Source organism: Chelmon rostratus, chromosome 3 (genome assembly GCF_017976325.1).
Source record: "Chelmon rostratus isolate fCheRos1 chromosome 3, fCheRos1.pri, whole genome shotgun sequence".
NCBI classification, from domain to species: domain Eukaryota; kingdom Metazoa; phylum Chordata; class Actinopteri; order Chaetodontiformes; family Chaetodontidae; genus Chelmon; species Chelmon rostratus.
The window spans coordinates 16,895,724-16,919,165 of NC_055660.1; the positions used below are offsets into that span (position 1 = coordinate 16,895,724).

General features: G+C 41.4%; 2 protein-coding genes across 4 annotated transcripts in view; one reads left to right on the forward strand and one right to left on the reverse strand.

The window, feature by feature from the left end:
* Positions 1–1,368: 1,368 nt before the first annotated feature.
* Positions 1,369–4,217, forward strand: LOC121604869 (ependymin-like). The gene is made up of 6 exons (XM_041934511.1): positions 1,369–1,444; positions 1,713–1,747; positions 1,862–1,996; positions 2,708–2,891; positions 3,357–3,444; positions 4,067–4,217. Exons 1-6 carry the CDS (start codon positions 1,369–1,371, stop codon positions 4,215–4,217), a joined length of 669 nt encoding a protein of 222 aa, XP_041790445.1.
* Positions 4,218–7,834: 3,617 nt separating this feature from the next.
* pnpla6 (patatin-like phospholipase domain containing 6) overlaps positions 7,835–23,442 on the reverse strand; it is a 29,748-nt gene continuing 14,140 nt past the window's right edge. Inside the window, exons 20-36 of one of the 3 annotated variants that reach the window (XM_041966424.1) lie at positions 23,018–23,131; positions 22,867–22,942; positions 22,615–22,764; positions 22,411–22,474; positions 21,930–22,098; positions 21,610–21,792; positions 20,607–20,725; positions 20,155–20,311; positions 19,823–19,939; positions 19,614–19,683; positions 14,155–14,271; positions 11,993–12,141; positions 11,667–11,819; positions 11,086–11,202; positions 10,866–10,953; positions 10,403–10,545; positions 7,835–9,882 (exon numbers count right to left, since the gene is read on the reverse strand). In XM_041966424.1, coding sequence (XP_041822358.1) covers positions 9,808–9,882; positions 10,403–10,545; positions 10,866–10,953; positions 11,086–11,202; positions 11,667–11,819; positions 11,993–12,141; positions 14,155–14,271; positions 19,614–19,683; positions 19,823–19,939; positions 20,155–20,311; positions 20,607–20,725; positions 21,610–21,792; positions 21,930–22,098; positions 22,411–22,474; positions 22,615–22,764; positions 22,867–22,942; positions 23,018–23,131 — 2,061 coding nt within the window. In that variant the 3' untranslated portion in view covers positions 7,835–9,807. The other 2 variants (XM_041966418.1, XM_041966432.1) reach the window with 2 other exon arrangements.

The window sequence follows — 23,442 nt, forward strand, 5'->3', positions numbered from 1 at the left end:
TGTGTCATCTGTGCTTGGTGGCAGGAAATCTGCCCGTTTCCATTCACGTATCATCCATCAGGGCTCAAATTTGTGTGGAGGAACAGGCGTCTTCATTTCTAACAAGACATCAACATGTGTCAGTGTTTATCCAGAAGGACTGCTGGCTTCACTTCCACAGCCACCACACATCAGCACCATTTAACATCTTTAGCAATATTCTAAAAAAGGAAAAAACATTAAACTGAAACATCACAAGACGCTTGCAGGGATTCTTTCTCTCACACTGGAATGATTTAGCTTTTCAAACAACGATCTTGACTGAGGTGGAGGTCGAGTTTTTCCGAGTGACTTTCTGAACCTGCAGATAAGGGTGGTGCACCTGACTATGACTATTTTTGTTTTATTACACCTGAACAATTTTCACATGATTAGGGCTGTTAATGGAATCTGCACATTCCCTGCACACATTGTTGATTTTAATCAGTATGTGTAGCCTCTGCATTAAATATAAGAAATATAACACAGACATAATTGCATGATACATACTGTATGTCTGTCTCTATATAAATACAAATCTACTTTATTACTTGTGTTATTGAAGCTTTTTTTTTTTTTTTTTTTGGAGCACAGCAAAAGTAAGGAGGCTCGAACTGTAGCATTCACAGGTACTTCAGTAGCAGCCATGCAGGCTAAGAAAAACATCATGGGAATATTCACACCTGCAGTCAGAGCGCTGGAGCTATACACTCGTGGACTGGAAGGTTTAACTCCATGAACTCCTGATCTGCAGCTGAATGTACTTTTGAACAACTATACTGGACATTTATGGATGCTAAACAAAGGAATGAATGAAAGTTTAAATGTACATTTTATCATTAATGTTAAAGAAATACATAAATCAAGAGGTTAGTATTGCATTTGATTCCAAATTCCCCAAAGGCTTCCTAACATCTATTCATATTTTCAGAACTCACGTGTTTGTAAAAACTATATATTATGTGGAATATTATATAGTATTTGACCAAAATGTCCCATTTAGAGTAATTATTTTTTTAATGTGGAAAAATAATCTGAATCCACATCTCAAAGTGAACTCAGACTAAAGGGCAAACGTAGTGCGTCCATGATATCTGATGAGCTTGGTGCCTGAACATAAAAACTAGCATGTGATGCATTGCTTAATCTTATCAATGGTCATATGTCACACCAACCATTGGTGGGCTGTTAAACATTTGGTCATATTTTCCCTATTTGGAGCAGTCAGCAAAGATGAAGAGTCGGCTAAACCGCATGTGAGTGTGAACAGATGGGAGCAGGTATATATGGAGGTGTGCGTCGTTCCCTGAGACCAGAGCGCGACTCGTCCAGCTCCTGAAGCTTCTCAACATGAACTTCATCAGTGTGCTGTCCTGCCTCAGCCTGCTGCTGGCTGCTGCCTTCGCCCAGGAACCACAACCCTGTGGTGAGTGTGGACACCACGGAAAAATACTGTTTTTTATGTCCGTGCATTGTTTGTTTTGTTTTTTTTGACTGTTGCTGTAGAGATGAGAATTTTGGGTGAATTGATTTCAGCGTTTTGCAGTTTATCTGAGTTGGACAAAAAAAAACAAAAAACTGTTTTCATCTTTATCAAATCAATTCTTTATCCAGCAGTAGTAATACAGACAGGCTGCTAATTTCAGACAGCTATAAAAGTATTGCATTTGTTCATTATTTTTTTTCTCCCACAGTTGTTCCAGGGCTGATGAACGGAGCCTTCAGTTTGGTCAGTCTGCTCACATGTCTCACACACACACACACACTGCAATGTCTCCTGGATGAACCCATGTCGTGCGAGCTCTTTTTTTGCCTTCACTTTCTGCTCTCTGCCTCTTTTCAGATGGGTGCCAACGGGCTCATCATGTCCACAGGAACAATGGCCTATGACGCTATTGGTCAGAGGATGAGGACTAGAAACTACGGAGTTGCTGGTAATCAGACCTTTACTCTGGACCAGCTGATGCTTTTCAACAAGGTATTTAACTCAAGTGTTTCTGCCAATGCTTACCTATGTGCTCAGTGGGCTTTGCAACAATGACATTTCATATTACAGCTTATTTGTTACCATGGCCACAGTAACTGGTACTGAAGCCCATGAACTGGTGAAGCAGGAAGTTCGCTACATGTTCTTGAATTCCCTTTTGCTCCAGCATCAGCATGTTCAACCTCTCCTTTTGAAATCCAGTCAGTGTCACGTGACCATGAATGATGATCTGTACTTACTACATTCAGAATTTCATTTGAACAATGGAGAGTACTACACGTAGTCAATTAGGTCAGTCTTTGCTCCTACCTTATGCAACAACCTCTTATGAATACTCTACAGGCTTACCTAAACTAAAATCATTAAACCACACGCAGCTGTGCACAGAATGATGCCAATCTAGTGTTACACATTGAATAGTTTGGTGCAAAGCAGCACAAAACATGCCTAACACAGATTTGTATAACAATCTAAAACCCAGCAATTTTCACTTTACACTGATTTGAAAGAAAAGCGTAAATTTCTCATTTTTAAGAAGCTGAAAAAGAATCGCCATAAACACGATATTGGAGAGTAAGTACATGTTACTACTTAATAACACTGGGGACATATTTAAAGACACAGCTCTCTGCTAAGATAGCACACAGACAAACATAGGAGAAGTGAGGGGACAGCATTCACAGTCTTTCTTTGTCCTTTCAGAAAGTCTATTATGAGATCGACTGGAGCAAACTCTCTTGCAAGAAGAAACCACTGGATACCAGCTTCATTCCCATGCAAGTTCCCTCTGATGCTAAACTGATGGGTCAGGTATTCATGGGCTCCTCTTCTTCCTGGGGAATGGGTGTGCTCATCAACACCTGGTATGGAAGCCTGCCACAGAACGGTAAGGAGCAGCGCCTGGTGCTATGACGAAAGGCCAATCAAAGGCTGGGAATGTGGCCGGCAACTTGCTACAAAAATCCAGACCTCCATAGAAATTACTGGCCTTATAAAGGCACTACGATTGAAGATCACAAAGATGTGTGTGTGCTGTGTGTGTCTAGGTCAGACAGTGAGCTCATATTCTGTTTCCCTGTGACTGACATGATTTTTTGTTTGTCTTTTGTGTGATAATATTCTGATCTACTATCTTTTAATTTGTGCATTTCACATTTTTTGTTCAGTGTGCTAAAAATGAGACCTGTGGGTGCAGCGGCTGTGGAAATGTTGAAGGACACTTTTGTGTTTGTGGCTGTTTTGTGCAGCTCAGTCACTCTGTTCACTGTTGGACCCTCAGAAAGTTTGTGACTTTGCCCAAATTTCCCCGACTGGGGATAAATAAAGTTTTACCTTATCTTTGTGTCTTCAGGCATGTACACGAGCGTCTTCTCTGAGATTGGCTGCATCCCGATGACCTTCATGGGCTACACTCCAGGATCTGGATGGACTGTTGTCAGGTGAAAACCTGTTCATACTATTCATATTAACACTTATCTGTCAACACCTAATTAACCCTTAACATTTCTGCCTGGACAAATCCCCTTATTCCCAACTGTCTGTCAGCATCATAATTCAAGTATTACTAAATCAAATATTCTAATCCTAACCAAACTCTACTAGACTTTAAATTAAAGTTCTGGAGTTTAAACAGAGTTTGGCTGCACAGCATTAATTTGCAATTGCAGTCAGTGGCCAAAAAGACATTCAATTTAGCCATGCTGTCCACCAACAGGTTGCTACCCAATCAATTCTCAGATCAATGATCAAATATCAACTTTTTTCTTATACACAGGAATTCAGTGTGGGCAACAATTGGCCACACGTTGGAACTATCTGATTTTTAAGATGACACAGTATTCCTGGCTCTGAACCTCAGTTAAAGACATTTCTGTGGTGATATGGTGCACACTGCTGTATGCAGTCTGCTGTTCATCTTCAACTCTTCCTCATACATGAAGTCCTGTTCATGTTGCATCTGCAACTTTTTTTATCTGTGAAACTTTAACCCTGTGCGAGCGACATGCAAATGTTAAACAATCGCGTTAATAACACTAATCCTCATTTTCATTGATATTTCAGCACCTTCAACTGGGTCATTGGCAACACAAACCCCATGGACTACATCCCTCCTTTCTTCTGCGCCAAGTCTCAGCTGGAGAAGACGGAGAGACCAGACACTATATTCACTGCTTTGGAGTCTCTGGCCATGAAGACCAAGAAAGAGGAGTAAACATCCGGAGTGTCTCGACACAACAATCACCGATACTGCTCTCATCAGGGTAGCAGAGCTAAATCGACACTAATGATCCAGTGATGGGATCCATCATGGGATGGAATGCTATTTAGATTAAAATGAATTCCAAGGTTGTTTTAACCTGCTAAGCCACCAACAAGTGGCAGGGATGTATGTGAAAGTCATTTTTTTACACCCTTATCGAATCTTGATATGTCACTCGACCCTGTTTGAACTGTTGTGATGGGATGAAACCCACACACCTTATTCCATGACAGGAAATCGTAAGCTGGGAAGACGGTTAGAGCAAACCTTGACTGTTAGCAGTGCACAGTGAGAACTATTACAGGAGACCATCCAGTAGCAATGCCTGTAGCTGCACCCCTGCTATGTGTTCTATCTCTGTCAGTCTCAATAAAATCAATCAGAAGCATTGAATAATACTGTGCTTTTTTGGAGCTGGATGCTTGAATGGATGAGTGAAAAAGACAGCAGAAACAAAATGACAATCAAATAGGACATAGAACAGTACACAGTATCAAATAAGTAAAATATAAATGCTGAATCCATTTCAAAGAGGTTTTTCATACCGAGGCATGAAGTATACTGTGGCACATTAATAAGTGATGTTCATATCTCAATAATTCCCAAAATAATTAGTGCAAGTAGATCTTCCAAGAGTCAATAACTCACTCTAAATGAAAGTTTAGCTTTTGTGTTGACAAAATTTTGTTGTGACTGAAAAAGAAATCCAGTTGATTGGAGTCAAAATAAACACTGTACCTCTGTTTTCTATGGAAGCCTCACTCTGTCAGGAAGATACGGGGAACATTTATAAAAGGTTAGAACTAATAAATGCAAAATATACTAATGGTAAGCCAAAATTATGACCCACAAAGTCGAACTTTTCCCTGTTTAGATTTTGCAGAGACGAAAGTAGCCATCCATGGAGTTTGTGTTGCCCAATACCCAGCTGAAAGTGGTGAAATATAAACAAATATTTACTGTCTGAGAATCATTGCCGATTGTTTAACGTTCACACAGATGGAACAGGAGGGCAGTTACAGATGAACAGCAGGCTGCGTGCAGCACAGTGTGTGCTGTGTCGCCTGTTACTGTTCGATCTGAAGAACAATAAAAATAATTGATTGGGGAATTGTGTGTTGTTCTACCGTAAAGGTGCTTAAACCCTTTCACTTTCATTTTTTACCACTTCAACACCATTGGCTGCCACTGCAAACTTACTCTACTTTAGATTTCATTTTATTTTAACTTGCAGACGTATAATAATACAGCATATATGATAGTGACAGACAGTTGGGAATATGGGAATTTGTCTAGACTTGAAGCTACTAACGCAGAAATGTTAAGGGTTAATTAGGTGTTGACAGATAAGTGTTAATATGAATAGTTTGAATGGTGATGTTGATTATTTAGCTGTTTCTATGCTGCTGTGTGAGCTTAGGTTCTCACCTGACAGCGGTCCATTCCGGTGCTGGAGAGTAGGCCATGAAGGTCATCGGGATGCAGCCAGTCTCAGTGATGATGCTCATGTACATGCCAGAAGACACAAAGTCACAAACTGTGCGAGTGAACAGAGTGACTGAGCTGCACAAAACGGTCCCAAACTGTTACTGCAACAAGCAGCATTTTTTTTTTAAATCTTACAAGAGTTTCCCCTTCCTCACTTGCTTCAACATCATGCTTCACACAGATAAAATATGTCATAGCAGCATTTTTTTTAACTTAATGAATTGTAGTTTTTCTTTTTCTCTCGCGTCATTACTGAAATGCATTATCCTTGACACTTTGGCATGTGTTCACCTGACATTCATGCCAATTTAGCATACTGAATTGGATTTAAATGACTTGAAATTGCAGTTTAATGAGCAGCCACCATGCACATTCACAAGCTTACAAAGTCATCGGCTACTCCTCTGATCACACCCTCAACTCCAATCCTTACTTTATCTTCAAAGTTGTTTTATTTATGCAGAGTCACACACACACGCCCATACATACCTGCTCACAGCAGATCAGGAATTCATGGAATTAATCCTGCAGGTGTGAATATTCCCATGTTGTGTAGAATAATTTCTCAGCCTGCATGGCTGCTACTGAAGCACCTGTGAATGCTACAGTTCATGCCTCATACTCTTGTCATGCTCCATTCTAAAACATCCCTTTTAGTCTTGTGTGGTTTCCTTTGTTATTGAGTTCTGTATCATGTCTTTTCACAGTGAACTGAAAAAAGCTTCAATGTGGCGCTAATTTCAATTTATCTAAATATATTTTATACATTACTTTACATACTGCTGGGTAGTTTGCAAATTTCCCCCACCACTAAAATGAGGTACAAGTACCTCAAATTTGTACTTAAGTACAGTACTTGAGTAAGTGTACTTAGTTACTTTCTACACTCTGTAACTTCAGGTTACTTCTGTAACCCCAGTTCTCTGAGTAGAATGAGTGAGATGCCTCACTGGTGAGCAGCCATGACCTCTGCATCAGGGTCCTGATCCTTTATATATAACTGACACAGCATCACTCAAAATAAACGCACATCTAAAAAAGCCAAAAAAACCCAAAACATGCCGATAAGGTGCATTGCATTGCATTACATACATTTTGTGTCAACAACAACATAATGTATAGCTGTATGTAGGCTTGTTGGACAATGCATTTTTTAATTATGTTACTGGAAGATATTACAGTAATAATGCGCAGGGTTCTTGGACTTCTCTTGCACACATGCTATTAAAATCATTCAATACATACTTCAAATCTTTTTATAGAAAGAAAGCCCCATAGCTTCATCCTCCCATCACTACCACTCAGCCTTGTGGCTGTACTAGCTGGTTCTAGGCCACACCTAAGCAAAACGGCTTGCTGTACAACACAAGACATGGCACAAGCCTCACCTGACACCCAGTTAGCTCGGCTAGCTTCCCACCGTAGCTTCACATGTTCCTCACCGTGTTGCTCACTTGACTGCGAGGTCGGGGCAGCCTGCTCGGGTCCGCTTCTTGCATTAACACCGAGCTTGGACGGTTTCAGTTTATTTACCTTACGCAGACAGAAAATAAAGTAAAAATGCTTCAGGGATGGAGGTTATCGTTCAACGTCCATCATGGTCTCAACAGAAGCGGGACACTTTCTTCTTTTCTTCCTCTACTCTCGCTTGTCTGGCTTTCTGAAAGGCTAACGCCAGATACGCCCTGTCCTCAATGACAAACAAAATGTGACTGTGACAGTAAGGTCGAAAATGTTCCTCTTAAACAACATCAGCATGTTAGCCTTGTCACTGTAAGCATGTTAGCACTACAATGTTAGCATTTAACAAAAAGCTCCACTCTGCCAAAGCACAGCCTCACATACAGACCACATGGCTGTAGACTCTTGTTTTGCTTAACTATTATAAATCACATAAACTATAATTAATTAAGATGTCGTATTAGCTAATGTACAGTATATTGTCCAGTAAAGTCAGTTTAAGATGTGTTTTGTTCATAAACAAACATATTTTTAGGATTGTGTTCAGCTCATAACATGCACCAAAAGGTATAGAAAAGAAAAAAAAAAAGCTCAAATGCCACTTAACATGATGCATATTATTTTTATTTTCCAATATGCATATTAAATTCATCTGTTTTTATTCTTTAGATTCTCTTGGTGTCTCGAGGTGGATGGTTATTATTAAACCAAACATCTTCTGAGCAAGGAATACTTCAAATATTTCAGTGCAAAACAGCTAAAGCCAAGTTAATTAAAATAAGACAACCCCCCAACCTCAAATTAAAAAAAAAAATCTTTACAAAGCCAGTAGTTAACATGTATAAATAAAACAGAATGGATTTTTAGAGAGGAAAACTTTTTCGTTGGTGTAGGTTCCCTTGTCTTGCAGCAAAGCATCAGCTTACAAATTTCCACCTCATATACATATATGAATATCAACAATGTGTATATTATAATATAATCTTGATACAATTTCTACAAGAGGTCCATATTAATTAACTGTCAATAGTTACATGAGGTGAGTTTCTGCCCATTTGAAGTTAAGGATTACTCAGGGTTTCTGCTTATTTTCCATCTCAAAATGACTTATTCTTTGACACTACTGTATTGGCTAGTTTTTTAAGATTTACACACCATATTGTCCACCATAAGCAGGAACCCTGAGTACTGACTGTGTGACCTCGGGCAGGCAGAGGCGGGCTCACACTGGTTTATTGTGTAGTGTCAGTCAAATGATCGCTCTCTCTCCTCCACGGTCACTGTTCACTGTGAGCGGATCGAACACTGGTTGAAAAGGCATCGTCTTTATCTCAAACAAAACAGCTGAAACACAACAATTTCAAGCACACAGACACAATGTTAGCCAGTCACTGAAAGAATCTCAGTCATCCAAAGTTTTCATTACACATTTTCCACCCATCCTCTGTTCAGTTCAGTCTATCTACGGCGCTTCAAGCTCACTCTACTCTACCGTGGGTGAAATTTAAATAAATTAAATTAAATTAAAATAACACTTTACTCACTGGTCCATCTCTTTTCTTGTCTACACACGTTTATCTGATTACTTAAATTTCAAAATGTCTCTCTCTTTAAAAGCCTCCTAGTCTATGAGTCTGCTTCCTAACACTGGTCCTGCTCAGCTCACTCAACATAAAGTCTACATTTGAACAAGTCTTTCTCTTTACACCTGACACACTATAGGCTTAACTTACATAACTGCTACTAGCTACAGCTCTACTGTATATATTTTTTTTACTTTCTTGTCTTGTCTATTTCAACAAATCGCAACTTTGAACATCTGGACCAATCATCATACACACTCAACCGAACAAGCAAACGAAAGAAACCAATAGACCATGAAATGTCTCAAACCGTCAATGATGGAGTGCAATGAAGATGTACTGACATTAGAGACATACAAAGATTTAGGGTACAGTCACATATGCGTGAAGCATGTGAGCAAATTTGCATCTTCTCTTCGCATGGAGTTCAACTTTGGTGAACTTTGACACATTTCGCATCAGCAGGCGACCGTCATGTACCTGCATTCGCGGCACTGTCACTGTACCCTCAGAGACCAGATGGGACATGTCGGGGGGGTCCTTTTGGCCACTTGAAACTGAGAGTGAATTGGAAGTTTAAAGTGTCCCTGTTTTGTTGTGTTGCTTACTTGGGGAGACCCAGTTTTGGCAGCACTGGGAGTTGGCAGGCAGGGATTCTGGCACTGGGTCAGGTTGGTGTGAAACGACGAGAGAAACAGCTGGGCGGGACAGACCTTGAAAGACCTTTTCTTATTTGAGAAAGCACATGTTCATTTTTGATGGTGGGGTCAGAATGTGAACAGATGCAGCCAGTGTGAGAGCGAGGAAAAAGCCACTTGATGCAAAGAAGGTTCAATAATTTAGAGAATGAACAGTGATTTCATCCAGAAAAGCAAAAACAAACTTCTGACGAGTTTCAGAAGTTGCAGGAGCTCGGTGTGGCATCCCAGTCTTTAGCTTAGACAGTTTATGGACCCATAATTTGGCCCTTGTTCCTGTTAAAACTCCCTTCACTCCTCCGTGGCCCTCTGTCAGCAGTCAGAGACTTCGGAGGTGTTGGAGTCACTGGCGAGTTTCCTGCGTTGTCTCACAGATTTCTCCTCATCCTGCAGAGCAGAGCAGAGTGCTGTTGTCACCTGTTCAGTACAGCTGAAATCTAAAAAGGGTGCTTACTGGAACTCTCTGTTACTGCACACAAAATATTAAATAGACAAAACCTATGCTTGAATAAAACCTTATCATGGCCCCTTTTCCTCTAGTACCACCAATCAGGACATTGATGAAAACTACCTGCATGCTCCTCTCTCATTTCCAGTTCTTCTTTTATTGGACATGACAATGTTTCAACATGTGCTGTCCATGTAGAATAAAAGAGGGATTGAGACTGAAATACCTGTGTGCATGTATTTTTTTGTCTTTTTGTTTGGGGATACACCAATCTGACTTGTCTCCCGCTACTGATTCCAATACCTCAACTCATGATATCTGCTAATACTAATTTTTAAAAACTGTTTTAAACCAATACTCTCTTTTCCCCAAATTTTAGATATGTGAACTTCCGAATGACTCGGTTTTCTAATGACACTGAAGAAGACACTGTATGTTTATGTTTTTGTGTGTACTTACAGTCTGAAAGACTCCATTCTGGCCCCACTCTCCAGGGGAGTGGTCCTCAGGGTCCTCTACCTCCTCCTCCTCCTCCTCCCCCTCCTCCTCTCTCACCGTGTCCATCCCGTCTTCCTCGTACTCTGTCAGACAGTCCGACTCCTCTGCTGAATGGAAAGATTTAGAGGAGACATTGCCAAAAGAATTTATTGCGTGAATGACACCCCCCAGATTGTACCCATAAACAACCGGAGACAGCTCCTACTGTATTTCCATAAAACGGACCAGGTGAAAGCTACGACGATTTATTTACTGCACTGAATGAATCCAACATGATCTTGAAGGGAAACTGTACATCTAGAGGGGGACACTGCTGCAACAAAGACTTCTAACATGATGAGTGCAAGCTGTGTAAAACATATTTTGACCACTATATATAAGGAATCATTTCTAAATAGTAATAAATTGGCAAGTGATCCTTCACCTTCTGCAGCTACGTAGCTTTGGACCGGCTCTATCCTGGATACAATCTCAGCAAGGTCAGTGAAGTCAGCTCCTGGACACGTGCAAGACTACACACACACAAGGAATTATGATTATATACTGGCGTATAAACTTTGTACATGAACATATACGTAGCTTTACATCAACCACATTGCATTTAATTTATGGTGTGTGCTTGTGCTTGCATGCCCTCTTCTCACGTCAGTTCTCTTGTTGTCGTTGTAGTCGGCTGAGTGGTGGTCTTTCAGCATGTTTTCGATAATGTCGCCTCGAGCCCAGCCAGTAAACACCAACTTGCCGTGCTGAAAGCCCACATCCTGAAGTAGTTTAAACAGAAATGCGAGGTACTTTAGATAAAGGAAGTAGACACGTGTTTTGAGGAATTGATCTGTAATTTTTATTTGGATTTATTTGGTAACATATCATCCAAGCTAATTAAGCTTGTGGGATTTTAATTTTTAGAGACGATCCTGCCTTTTATTTGCAGGAGCACCCAGCATCAGCAATCATGCTGCATCGACACAGTGGCCTCATTGTTTTGATATGATGCTAACAACTGTCTGAACATGGCTGTTGACTTCAAGACAATTGCACATACACAGATGCAAGAGTGGCAACATTCTCTTTGCAGAATGAAGCAATGGGGTTCACACTAACAAAAATCAATGCTCTCATTTGCTTGCAATAATTAAATTAAGGTATCACGATGAACTTGTAATGTTCGCAAATGCTGGATATCTCCAGATGAATAAAAACAGGCAATACTCATGAAGTTACTCACATAGATCTCATCGAACTTGCCGAAGTCCATGGTCTTGAAGCGGTCGATGGGAGGTCTGATGTACTCGCAGTAGGCGCTCTTCTTCACGACCTCTAACTGCCGCACACAAGACACGTAGGCCAGCCGAGACTGGATCTCTGCCATGTCTGGCACCTGTGGAAGAGGACGGGGAGAGAATACTTTCACAGTTCACCAATAGAAATATTTCAAGCAAAGTCATCTCTGCTAAATATTGATCGGAAGCATTAAAAATGCAGCCTTCTTTATTTTAAGATGCTGAGTCACCAATAGTTACCAGTGCCTTGTGCTTCCAACCCGTACCGTACCTTTACTTTCTCTGCCCAGGGATTGATCCGTTTCCACAGCAACCACCAGCCAGACAGGCAGTCGCCATAGTTACAGAGGTCTGTCTCATCTTGGCTACCCACGTCGATGGCAATGACCGTCCTGGCGCCCATGTTCCTTGCAATGTCCGCTGTTGGACGTGTAGCGTGTACACCAGCGTTCACACACACAGACGTACAAACACAGCGCGACAAAATCCAGCAGCAGAGATGGTAAGACAATGAATCCTGTGTTATTAAGCTTGTCTCAACATTAATATCGATTTCTTTATACCTTGATTTTAGGAGTCACAGTGTTCAAACAGACTCACACCACAAAATCATCAGCTTTTTAAGTTGTCAGACGCTCCACAGCATCTATGGCCAATGGGTGAAACAAAATAGTGCATTTATAAAAAACAAAAAAACAAACAAATTTCCTGGCAAATAAGCACAGGACATGAGGTCATCACCTTACTCATTGACTTGCTAGTGTTTAAAAGAATGATGGGGAAGTGAGCATTTTTGTGGTACGAGCCTATTCAAAGACAGAAACAGGACGACATTCCACAGGCCCAAAGCACTGATCCAGTGTGCCAAGAACAACTGTAAATGCAGCTGATGGAGCACAAACTCTTCAGGGAGAAGGCAGAGGAACACAATTTAGAAGTAAAGAATGCTGATTTTACAAGGCTCACTTTAGCTGGATCAATCTTTGGGCCCAGAAAACACAGTATTTCACAAACCTCATGACTTGGGAATGAGTATCGCTTGGGAGATAATGGATCGTGATTCTCATATAAAGTACAATAGCTCAGTCCAGAGCTTTGTCAAATACAGTACAGTACATTCCATTTATCACTACGCAGAGAACAGACTCAGGGGAGTTTTCATCTGCACACCATAATGAAAGCTAAAAACAGTTTATGTCTTACCTCTGTAAGCATTACAGGAATGTGTACATATAGTCTAGTACATTTTTAAAATGCTTTCAGGTAATGAGGATGTATTTAACGGTCTGCAGACTAAAAACAGTTCTTGCCCTCTTTCTAAACAAACCACTCATTTTTCCTCTGGTTGAAATGGAATACTGATTTTATAATTAAGCTTCAGTGTAATGAGCAAAACATGTAGGGCTGGGCAATACAGTTGAGATCATCATGATCATCATATGAAGAAAGGCGTTTTCTGGTATCAATTATGTGTTAGTCTTCATAGGTGTAAAACAAAAACTTGAATTTAACTCATTTTGTTTTGTTGACAACAGAATGATAACATGATATCGTATGATTATTTGCTTATTTCTCCTTTCACTTATTACTATTATTGCTGTTTTTTTTTCATATTGGTGTTGTTTATTTTCATCTGACCTTGTTTTTTTCAGCACTTTGGGCAGCATCTCTGCATTAAAAAGTGCTATGAAAATAGAGGTATTATTATTATTATTACAACATCACCACGGTATGATTCTGTTGAAAGTCATACAATAATATTAAATTGTTGCCCAGCCCTACAGAAAAGTGCCCATTTCGACAGGAGGGGAACCACACTTCAATCTCAAAGCAGACTGGTGTCTTATGGCATTAAAAATAGCTAAATCAGGTTCTGGCCAAATTTGATGCTCGTGGTAATCCCTCCCCACATTTTTAATTCTGCACCTTTCTGACACCAGGCTGTTTGACAAATACCACATCTCCCCTATCTGATGTGGTATTTCTTAGTTTGACTGAAACCTTGTCATATACTTCACTCCACTCCAAGCACGACTCTAAATGCTGACTTTTTCCCAGCCGGATAATACAGAGTATATTAGGGTCTTCTAAAGATCAATTCCTCACTGGACTCACACAGTTTTTATCTTTTTTTTTAAAAATGTGGTTGATTAAGACTCACTTAGTCTTATTTGATGCTCTGACCCAGCTCAATATCCAGACCGGGAAAACTCAACATACTCCTCCACTACCACCAGACTTCCCTCCATCAGCATTAAGATAAGCCCACGTCTATATACTTACCCTGACTATAAACACCTTGATAAAAACCCCTAATTAAAAACAATCCCCGTCCCTCGCTCCACCTCCCCCCTCCTTAGGGGGACAGGAGTTTGGTGGACGTTTAGGATTGTGTATTGGTGAGGGGGTGGGGGGAGTACCACCTCTACTTGCCTGGCAGGTTGTTGATGTAGCCACCGTCCATTAGCAAGTTGCCATCTTTGGGGTCGCAGAGAGGCGGCAGATACCCCGAGAGGGTCATGCTCGCTCGCACATAACGCCACAGAGAGCCTGACACACCAGGGAGGGAAGGAGGGAGGAGGGAGGGGGTGGATAACATCTCAATAATGTTTGCTATACGTTTCAGGTTAGTGTCGACACAGACCGCAGTCCAACCACTAGAGGGAGGTCGGACAAAGGAGGTAGCCGATCCCTGCAAAGGCTAGGACTGTAGTTCTGCCTTCCTTTAGACTCTGTTGTACACCACTGCAAACCTCATTACCTTGCACAGAGACCCTGTGTGACTTGTGCGTAAGGTAAAAAAGTAAATGGCAACCATCACAGAGCACCAAGGCTTTATGGATCTCCAAACTATTTCCCAACAACAGCACTTTGCAACATGTGATCAAATGAATATGCTCCTTTTTGAAGTTCCTGCAAAATCCACAGATACTGTACATGTAAGCTGAAACCAATCAAGAAGTTAAAAATATTGAGGTGAACCTACTTTAACTGTCCATATATCAGAGAAAGAGCAGTGGCAGATGTTGTGACAATGTTTGGAGATCCTTCACCGTGAACATGGCAGGGAAGCACCCAGCCTGCCCAGTCTTTCAGTACAGCCTCAGTGCCAGCAGGGGGCAGGAGCAGGCCGGGTGCTGCATGGGTTGGAAGGATAGGAGCACCGCAGAGAAAAGCGAGGGGTGCAACTCTGCATGGAGTATATGTGAATGCTGAGACAGAATTATCTTGCTGAAATATGACTTTAGTGGGACCTACAGCTTCCTATTTATTTACTCTAGATTTATTGTAACTTAAGGGCCTTATTCAGTTTGTACTGAGCTACTTTTGGCAACAGCAGGATCCAGAACACATATCCTTGAATGATTCAAAGCAAATAGAAAAAAAAAGGTAACACATGCCATCAATATATATTCATGAGAAATATATAGATTGGCCCGGTGACTCTGGCGTGCACACAGAAGCAAGCAAAGCCAGGGGAGAGGACAGGTGTTGTGTAGGAGAGACTGAACATGTTCCTGTCAGTAGATGTGATGAATGAAACACAAGCAATTTCACATGAACCTCTTCATGGGACCTCATGGGAAACACGCTGCAGTTCAGGCTAAAGGACAGACACATTTAGGCCCACCGAAACGCACAGTGATCCACAACAACAGACGATGCAATGCTGACATGGTTGCTGCCCTTCACTACTGTATTTCTGGTGAGGCAGAAGTGTCACCTTCACCACTATTAGCTTTCTTTTAATCCAAGCACACAGTACTGTCTGGTCTGTGTATCAGATCTCACACTGAAAATCCGGCTAAATCCAATCCTCAAGTTTGATTTACGCTGGTCAAGCTGAGCTACCTGCAAGTGAGTGGCTGTGTTTTTGTAAAAAAAAAATGTTTTTTGATTATACAAATAAGCAAGTACAGTGGTGTGTGAAGACATCAGTGTTTATAAGCCACGCCCAAAACTTTAAAGATATGAAAGGGAAGATTTTAGCAAATATAGGGGACCAGGAAAAGCCAGACCATCATGCATCTCTTTGTGATCCATAGATGTCCAGACATGCATGAGCAAAACCTCACATTTAATAAGAAAGTCAGGGTCAGCTTATATTAAGCAAGGTCAGGTTGTATTCAAAGGTGGCGCCAAGCCAAATGGAGAAAGTGCACTTTGTGTGTGAAACAAAAAGCCAGCTGGAAAAAATATGTCCCACTGGGCATTATTCAGTGAATGATGAGGCACTGATTGGATCAGCCCTAAGACATATGGTGGATTTAGTCTTTCCTTCCAAACCATGGGCTCCCAGTGTCCACCTGGTCCGGGTGGGGTTAGTTATGAGTGAGAACTCGGGAGGGAGAGGACAAGAAAGAGGAGGAGGGTAGCCGAGTGTTCGATTGTCGACTTAGGGATCGGGGAGGAGGTTTTGGTGAGCGGGTGTTTAAAATCTGACCTGGGACATTGTTAACATAGCAACCATCCACAAGCAAGTGGCCATCCTTGGGGTCGCACAGGGGAGGTAAATAGGGGGTGTAGGAGGCGCTGGCTCTAACATAGCGCCAGACACAACCTGTCGGGAAATGGAGATGGAGAAGGAGGAACACATCAAATATGGACCTGACTCCATGTCACAGATGGAAAAAGAGAGAGAGAAAGACAGAGAGAGTACAAAGAGAGAGAGAGAGACAGAGAAATTGAGAGAAAGAAATGCCCGCAACATAGATAAGAAGAGCGCAAGAAGCTGCCAGGAGCAAGACAGAGAGGAAGGGGAATACAATGTCAACAAAAGTATGTACTCATGACTTATTTTTAACCAAATGCAGTAAATTCTAGTATGAGGCCAATTTCAAAAAGCATACTTTAGGACAACTGTATGGCCAATCAAAGTAAAATATTCAATGACTAATTAAGAAAGTATAATAGATTTTGTGACTTATAAACATGATAAAATTTTGAGACTGTGCTACAACCAACACAATAAGCAAGTATCACTAAAACCAGGATGTGATATAAACGATTACAACCTGCAACCTAAAAACAGTGATGCAAGGTTTGTTTGATGTGTTCATTGAGCATATTAAAAAAAAAAGACCAAGTATTAGCGTTGTTAGATGTCTGGTCCGACAAGCAAGGTGGGCGGAAGACAAGCAGAGAGACACAGAGAGAGAGAGAGCGAGAGAGCGAGAGAAAGAAAGAGAGAGAGAGAGAGAGAGAGAGAGAGAGAGAAAGAAAGAGAGAGAGAGAGAGAGAGAGAGACCACCATTTCAAGTAATGCTGTTGGGCATTAAACTAAACTCTGTAGAATGAAGAGAAAACTAGAAGGGAATCTGGAGAAGGTTTTAGAGGGAAGATCTGCTATTGTGTTTAGTTTCAGATCTCAATCTGGATAAAACATAAGGTGATAGATGTAACCCCAGTTCTCTGATTAGCATGAGTGAGTGTGTCACTATGGAAACGGCACCTGCATGACCTCATTAGAAGCTCAAATAACATAGAACCAGCCCTTATTGGCCTTCCTCAAAAGGAAGGAGCCCTGTTCTGAGAAGAACCCTGATGAATGACCAAATGTGCAAGAGTGGCCAGGCCATCGAAATGCCGGCTGGGATAAGCCTTGACATGCTGCACACATGGGGTAAATTTTATTGCTGCAGAGACAAAGCTTTGGGCTTTTCCCGACTTCACTGGGGTCATTAGCCGTAGCCATCATTAGCTGTTGGGCTATAGACGCTAACAGGCGTTAATACATTAACAGCTTGTCCAGCTACTGGGCTAGAATATGATGGAAATGTAGCTATTTTCTGTGGTAGCGTAGAGGAGGAAAGTAGCGTTCCTGGAGATATTGCTAACTGCTGTGGGGTATTGCTGGCACTGTTCTAAAGTATTACTATCTGTTGTTATTCCTAACCTTTACTTTACCTTTATTAGCAAAAAGTATTGACAGACATTATGTTATTTGAGCTTCTAATGAAAAAGAGAACCAAAGGATGTAATGCTAACCTTTGACACCGTGTACCTCACACCCATCAAAAGGGCATACAATTACTCATTTCTTGATAAATTCAGAATAGCACCAGCCTAGCAATGTTTGACACCAGAAAAGAACTACAGAAAGCACAGAATGGAGTGAGAGAAGCAACATTGGATGTCATTAAGGAGCAAGGAGGGAGGCAAGGTGGGGTGTTCTGGATCCTACATGTTGACATGGAAATGGGAGGGAAATCAGCAATTTGGGGTCAGTGACTACACAGGTTATTTTGTCTATGGCATAATCTATAGATGGACAAGCTCTGTGACGTCTATCTATGTACAGAAAGACCTGACATAAGGGAATTACAAATATAGACAGTATATTGGACGTAATCTGGGAGTTTTAGACACAGATGTGAGGGATAAGAACACGATGAAAAAGCTACAGCTTTACCAATTTAGCGTAAGAAAAGATGAAGTTAAGAAGGATGGTGAAAAAAACAGAGACAGAAAAGAAAAGATTTAGAAACAGTAAGAAAGATGGTAAAACACTGGAAAGAAGGAGAGAAAGGAGGAAGAAAGAAACTAGTGCAGTAAAGTAAGAGAGGCAAATGATGGGAACAATGAGATAGAGAGAGGAAAAGGCTTTGCTCCAGCAGTTAGTTCACACACATGCCAAGATGCAAACATTCCCTGCAGCACTCAGGCCTGCAACCCCCTCAAATCTAGCAATCAGTCTGGATTATTATAATTCAAAACATTGTCTTTACAATGGAAGTAGCAATGCCTTAATTTGATGCACAATATTGGAAGGTAGTATTACAGTGATTAAACTAAAATGTTACACAGCATAGAAAATGGCTGGACACACTGGATTTGTGGGGTTGGTTGGGGGTCCTTTCAGACTAAATCTACTTAGCTAATGTTAGTGATGGTGCATTTTTATGCAGTCAAACAGGACACATTTGCCCTTATATCAGCTAATACAGACACAGACATATAAACATCTGCATGGTGTTTTCTTTTGCACATATTTAATGAAATCTCTTTCTAAACCCTTGGCCATGGGGCACGCTCCAAACCAGATTGAAAGTGGCATGTTTGTAGAGGCAAAATAGTGGGTTTACAATGAACATGAAGCAATGCATTTGATGAATACTTTGATGGCTGCGACGCATTCCCCTTTAATCACTCCCTAACGTACTCATTAAATTCTACTGGTTATAACATGTTTCACCTTCTTGTTGTGAGGAACTTTCCTGCATCCACTGAGATTCCTCCAGCTGGCATGGAAACTATTAAACCGATACACCTAGAGTCTCAGTAACTATGATGGCCATTATTAACAGCAGTTTGAGAATACACCGACTTCAATTTAGTTTGGAGTACACCCACCTTAAACCATTAATCTGAGGGCATGCAGTCCAGTCACTCTACATGACGGATGAGCCAGTTAAATTTTTGTGTATCGCTCCAAGTTGTGCCTACTAAGACAATATTTATAGAAAATAAAAAAAAAGTGCTGGAGAGCCTAAAGTCACTTCTGCAATCAAGAGACGGCAATGACATGTCAGTATATTCGCTTAGGTCATAAAAGCTTTAGTTACTGGGCATTTTACCTCTAACTGACTCACTGTTTCATTACTTGAGTTGATGCTAATGCCAATTTCACACATTAGTTCTCTGTCATTCAGAGCAGTATTATTAATTGAGTTGTGTTAAATGTTGAGAAAGACTGAAGCAATCACTCATGCCCTTCAACGTGTACATCTATGTGTGTTTGCATTTATGCGTGCTGATCTACAGCTATTGAATAATGTACTGTACTAAAAAGTGCTGTAAAAGTACTATAAAGCAGAAAGTACAGTCTTGAGCTTGTAAAAGCTAAGCTTTTAAAACTTCTGTCCCCTGCTGTCAGCTCAGCTGTCACTTACCATCCTGGTGAACCCGCATGGATGAGGCTGTGATGTCAGTGGTGACGTTGAAGTATGGCAGCCACAGGTCCTGGAGACACACAGAGTATTTCAGAGTCATAAACTTTACTACTATTTTCCCTGTGACTGATTCAAAAACATAACTCACTTGTGTTGTGGCAGACCTTACTGCAGTGAACTTAAAGATTTTGTACACTGTAATCTCTCACCTCAGCTTGCTTGTCCTGGAACACTTTATAGATGCTGGTGTTAAAGGCAGAACCAGAGAACATGGAGGTGATGGGATAGGTCAGGTCCAGGACTGTTTTAAATACTGAGTTCATTGCCTGTCAAACAAGAAATTACAGAGAAATTGGTCATAAGTCTATTATTTCTCATCATTTACTTGGCATTCCCAATACACGGAAAGAAGATTAATTGAAGGCTGCTCGGTAAATTAAACCTTTTTCATGTTAAGAGCAATGTTTAAAAATGCCACCTTACACATACAAGCAAGACAGAAATGACTGAATAATGGACATAGAGTCGACGTGTGCTGCACCTTGGACCACTCTCTGGCTCTCTGTTTGGTTCTGACAGCACTCCTCTCCTCTGCATACAGCGCACCAATGAATGAGCCGATCGAGGTCCCACCCACTATGTCAATAGGAATCCCCGCTTCCTCCATAGCTTTGATCACACCCACATGAGAGCAGCCTCTGCACAAAGGAAAACAACAGTCAGCTACACGTGACAACTTCATCAGTTGCAAGCTGCACATGGCGGTAAAAAATGATTTGAGATGTTTCTTTGGTATAAAAGGGAACATTTTCATCTTCAGAATGTAGTTGTAACAAAAAAGTACAAATCATTGGACAAAGGGAGTTTAGGGCTGCTGACATCTTACATAATATTCCCACCAGGTGGGTAGACTCCACTGTTAATTTTAGAAAACACTAAGACTTGTAAGACACAAGCTGCTCTCCACATGTCTGCACTGGTAGCTGTGCTCACCTGGCTCCTCCTCCTCCCAGCACCAGGGCGATGCTGTTTCCAGTCAGGACTCGGGCCAGCCGAGAGAAATCACTGTGCCTGTCTGCAGTTTTCTCAAACACCTTCTCATAAACCTCCCGCTGCACAAACACACGTGAAGATACAGTAAACATGTCAACTTTCACGTTAATATTTCGCAACACAAGAGCAGTGTTCATTTCCTGCACATTTTTCATGTTAAAGCTTCACCGATTTATCAGACTATCATTTCATGGCTGTGTTCTTGGTTTGCATTAATGAAGGTATGCATCCACCTTGTTAACCTGCCATCCTCGCTTTCCATCCCCTAGTAGCAGAGAGAGTGCAGGGGCGGAGGAGTGGTTTAGTTGAATGTCAGTTTACTCTGCCTGACTCATTGATCCTTTATCTGACTGAGGTTTGTGTGAGTTAGAATCTATGACCCTGACCATGGCTCTGAAATATCAGTAGCTTAATTGTGGTGTGTATTAATAAATCCATGGTGCTGTCCGTGGTGCTGAAGTAAGAGACAGATTTGTAATTGTGCTTTTTTCTCTTAGTCCCATTCTTCTGTCAGTTTGTCTTGGATTCATAACATTTTCTAGACTATATACACTCTAAATACTAATTTCTATACTACATTGAGACTATAAACACAATAAAGAACCGTGACCTTCATGATTTAAGTGACAAGTAGCAACGTGTATTTGCAGAAGAGTGCGAGGATCATAGAGACACAGTACTGCCTGTACTATTCCTATAGTATTGCTATAATATTTCTATGATCATTCAGCAGCTTCTGTGCTGCTAAAAATAGAATAAAATACAACTCCAGACTAAGCCATGTCCTTCGGGAGATGCACATGGGTGTGTGTGTGTGTGCTGGTGTGGGGGCAGGGGGTTGCTCCCGTTAAAAATCAAGATATCACTGATTGCATATATGTATTAAATAATAACAAATGCATTAAAAAAACAAGCAGAAATGACAGTAATGTTTGCTTCATACTAGTTTGCTGGGGCTGCGTCTGGAGAAGACCCTGCGGGGACACTTGAGGTGCAGATGCCCAGAGCACCAGCTACGCATGTTGAGCCACTCGACAGTCCTGGAGGGACCTGGACCATCTTCTTTGTGCAGGAGGACAAGCTGCTTCAGTGCCCGAACTGCTGTGTTCTCCAGCATCTGCTCCAACTTGAGGGGAAGAGAGAAGGAGGGAAACAATAGTTAGAAAAGAGATACACAGAGAAAATGAAGTTATTTGTATCCAGTTTGCTTGTTAGTGAAAATTCCATCTCCCCTCCTCTTTCCTCTCCTGGACACACGCATACCTCTCCCAAGGTAGGCTCCTGGTCCCCCAGGCCAACGATGAGGATGCAGTCAGCCTGACGGATGCAGCGCTGAGTCCACGGCGTCATGCTGTTGTCAGTCTGATACAGGACAATCCGATTGATGTCCTCCTGCTGGGCCAGCCAGCCAGACAGACGGTACTCATGGATACTGATGAATACAGGGGAAAAGCAGGGATGAGGACATGGAACAGGTTTTCAAGTCACCAAAACAGACACAGACAGTAACTGAGAGGAAAGAAAATCAACAGGTAGAACAAAAACATGTAATAGAAAAAAGGCTATGATGACAGGAAGAATAAAGTGGGAGATACAGGGAGTGGGAATGATGGCAATCAATACAGACAAACCTAAGATGGGGGAAAAAAAGAGTGAAGGAGAAAATGTAAAAAGGGCTGCAGTTGGAAAGCTTTTGGGATGATGCTTGGTAAGACAAAGATGTTTTTGTGATTGTCAGACTGACCTGTCCAAGGCAGAAGCACCCAGTCGCTCTCTGATTATGTCACTGGTTAATAGCAGAGTGGGCCCTGCAAGTGTCAAACAAAGGTAGTGTAAAATGTCTGAAAAACGGATATTTCTGGTAAAACCAGGAACTAAATCTAAATCCAGCAATATAGAAAGATATAAAAAGGGCTGTTGTGGACAAATGAATGATTTGTTGGCTTACCGATGGCACTGAGGGCATGGCTGAGCTCCAGGTTGAATGCATTGATCGGCACCTCATCACACACAGGCAGGACAGCCACAGTGGAGAGGTTGCTGGCTGGGTTGGTGACATCGGCACTGGTTGTCATACTGGGCAGACTCAGGGCTGAACCTGGAAGACAGTGTCACACAGTGTGTAAATGGAATATGCTGTGCTTCAAATGCATCAGGCTGGACTAACAAAGACATGAAAGGCTCCTAATCATCACCCTACCTGAGAAAGGCCCGCGACCCTGCTGCAGGTTTCCAAGAATCTTCTGGCCTAACAAGTGGATCAATCTCGTCACCACCTAAACAGACATCAAGCATCAGCACTGTTTCATCCGTACACACAAGCACGACCAGATCAAGACGAGGTCACTGACCTGGGGATATCGTCTTTTAATGTTGTTGAGTGTTCCCTCGGGCAGTTTGACCAGCTCTGTGTCTCTCACAGCGTGGACGGTGGTGGCTCTTGGCTGTCTGGTTAAGGCCTCCACCTAAAGTAGAAGGCAAGATTATGGGAAAAAATTAAATTAAAAAACATAAATAAAAAAAAGATATAAAACAAAAAACTAATTTAAAGAAAGAAGGAAATAACAGTGATGAATAACTACTCAACAATTTGAACAAAATGATTGGGTTTGTCAGTTCAGTCAAAATAGTGCAAAAATATCTTAAAATATTAATTATAGAGTTTAAGTAATGCGGCATGTGGTAAGATCCACCCATACATCATTACAAGAAGTCTGAAACAAAAACACTGCACAACTTGCAACTGTAGCTCATCAAGGCTTAAACATAATAGCCC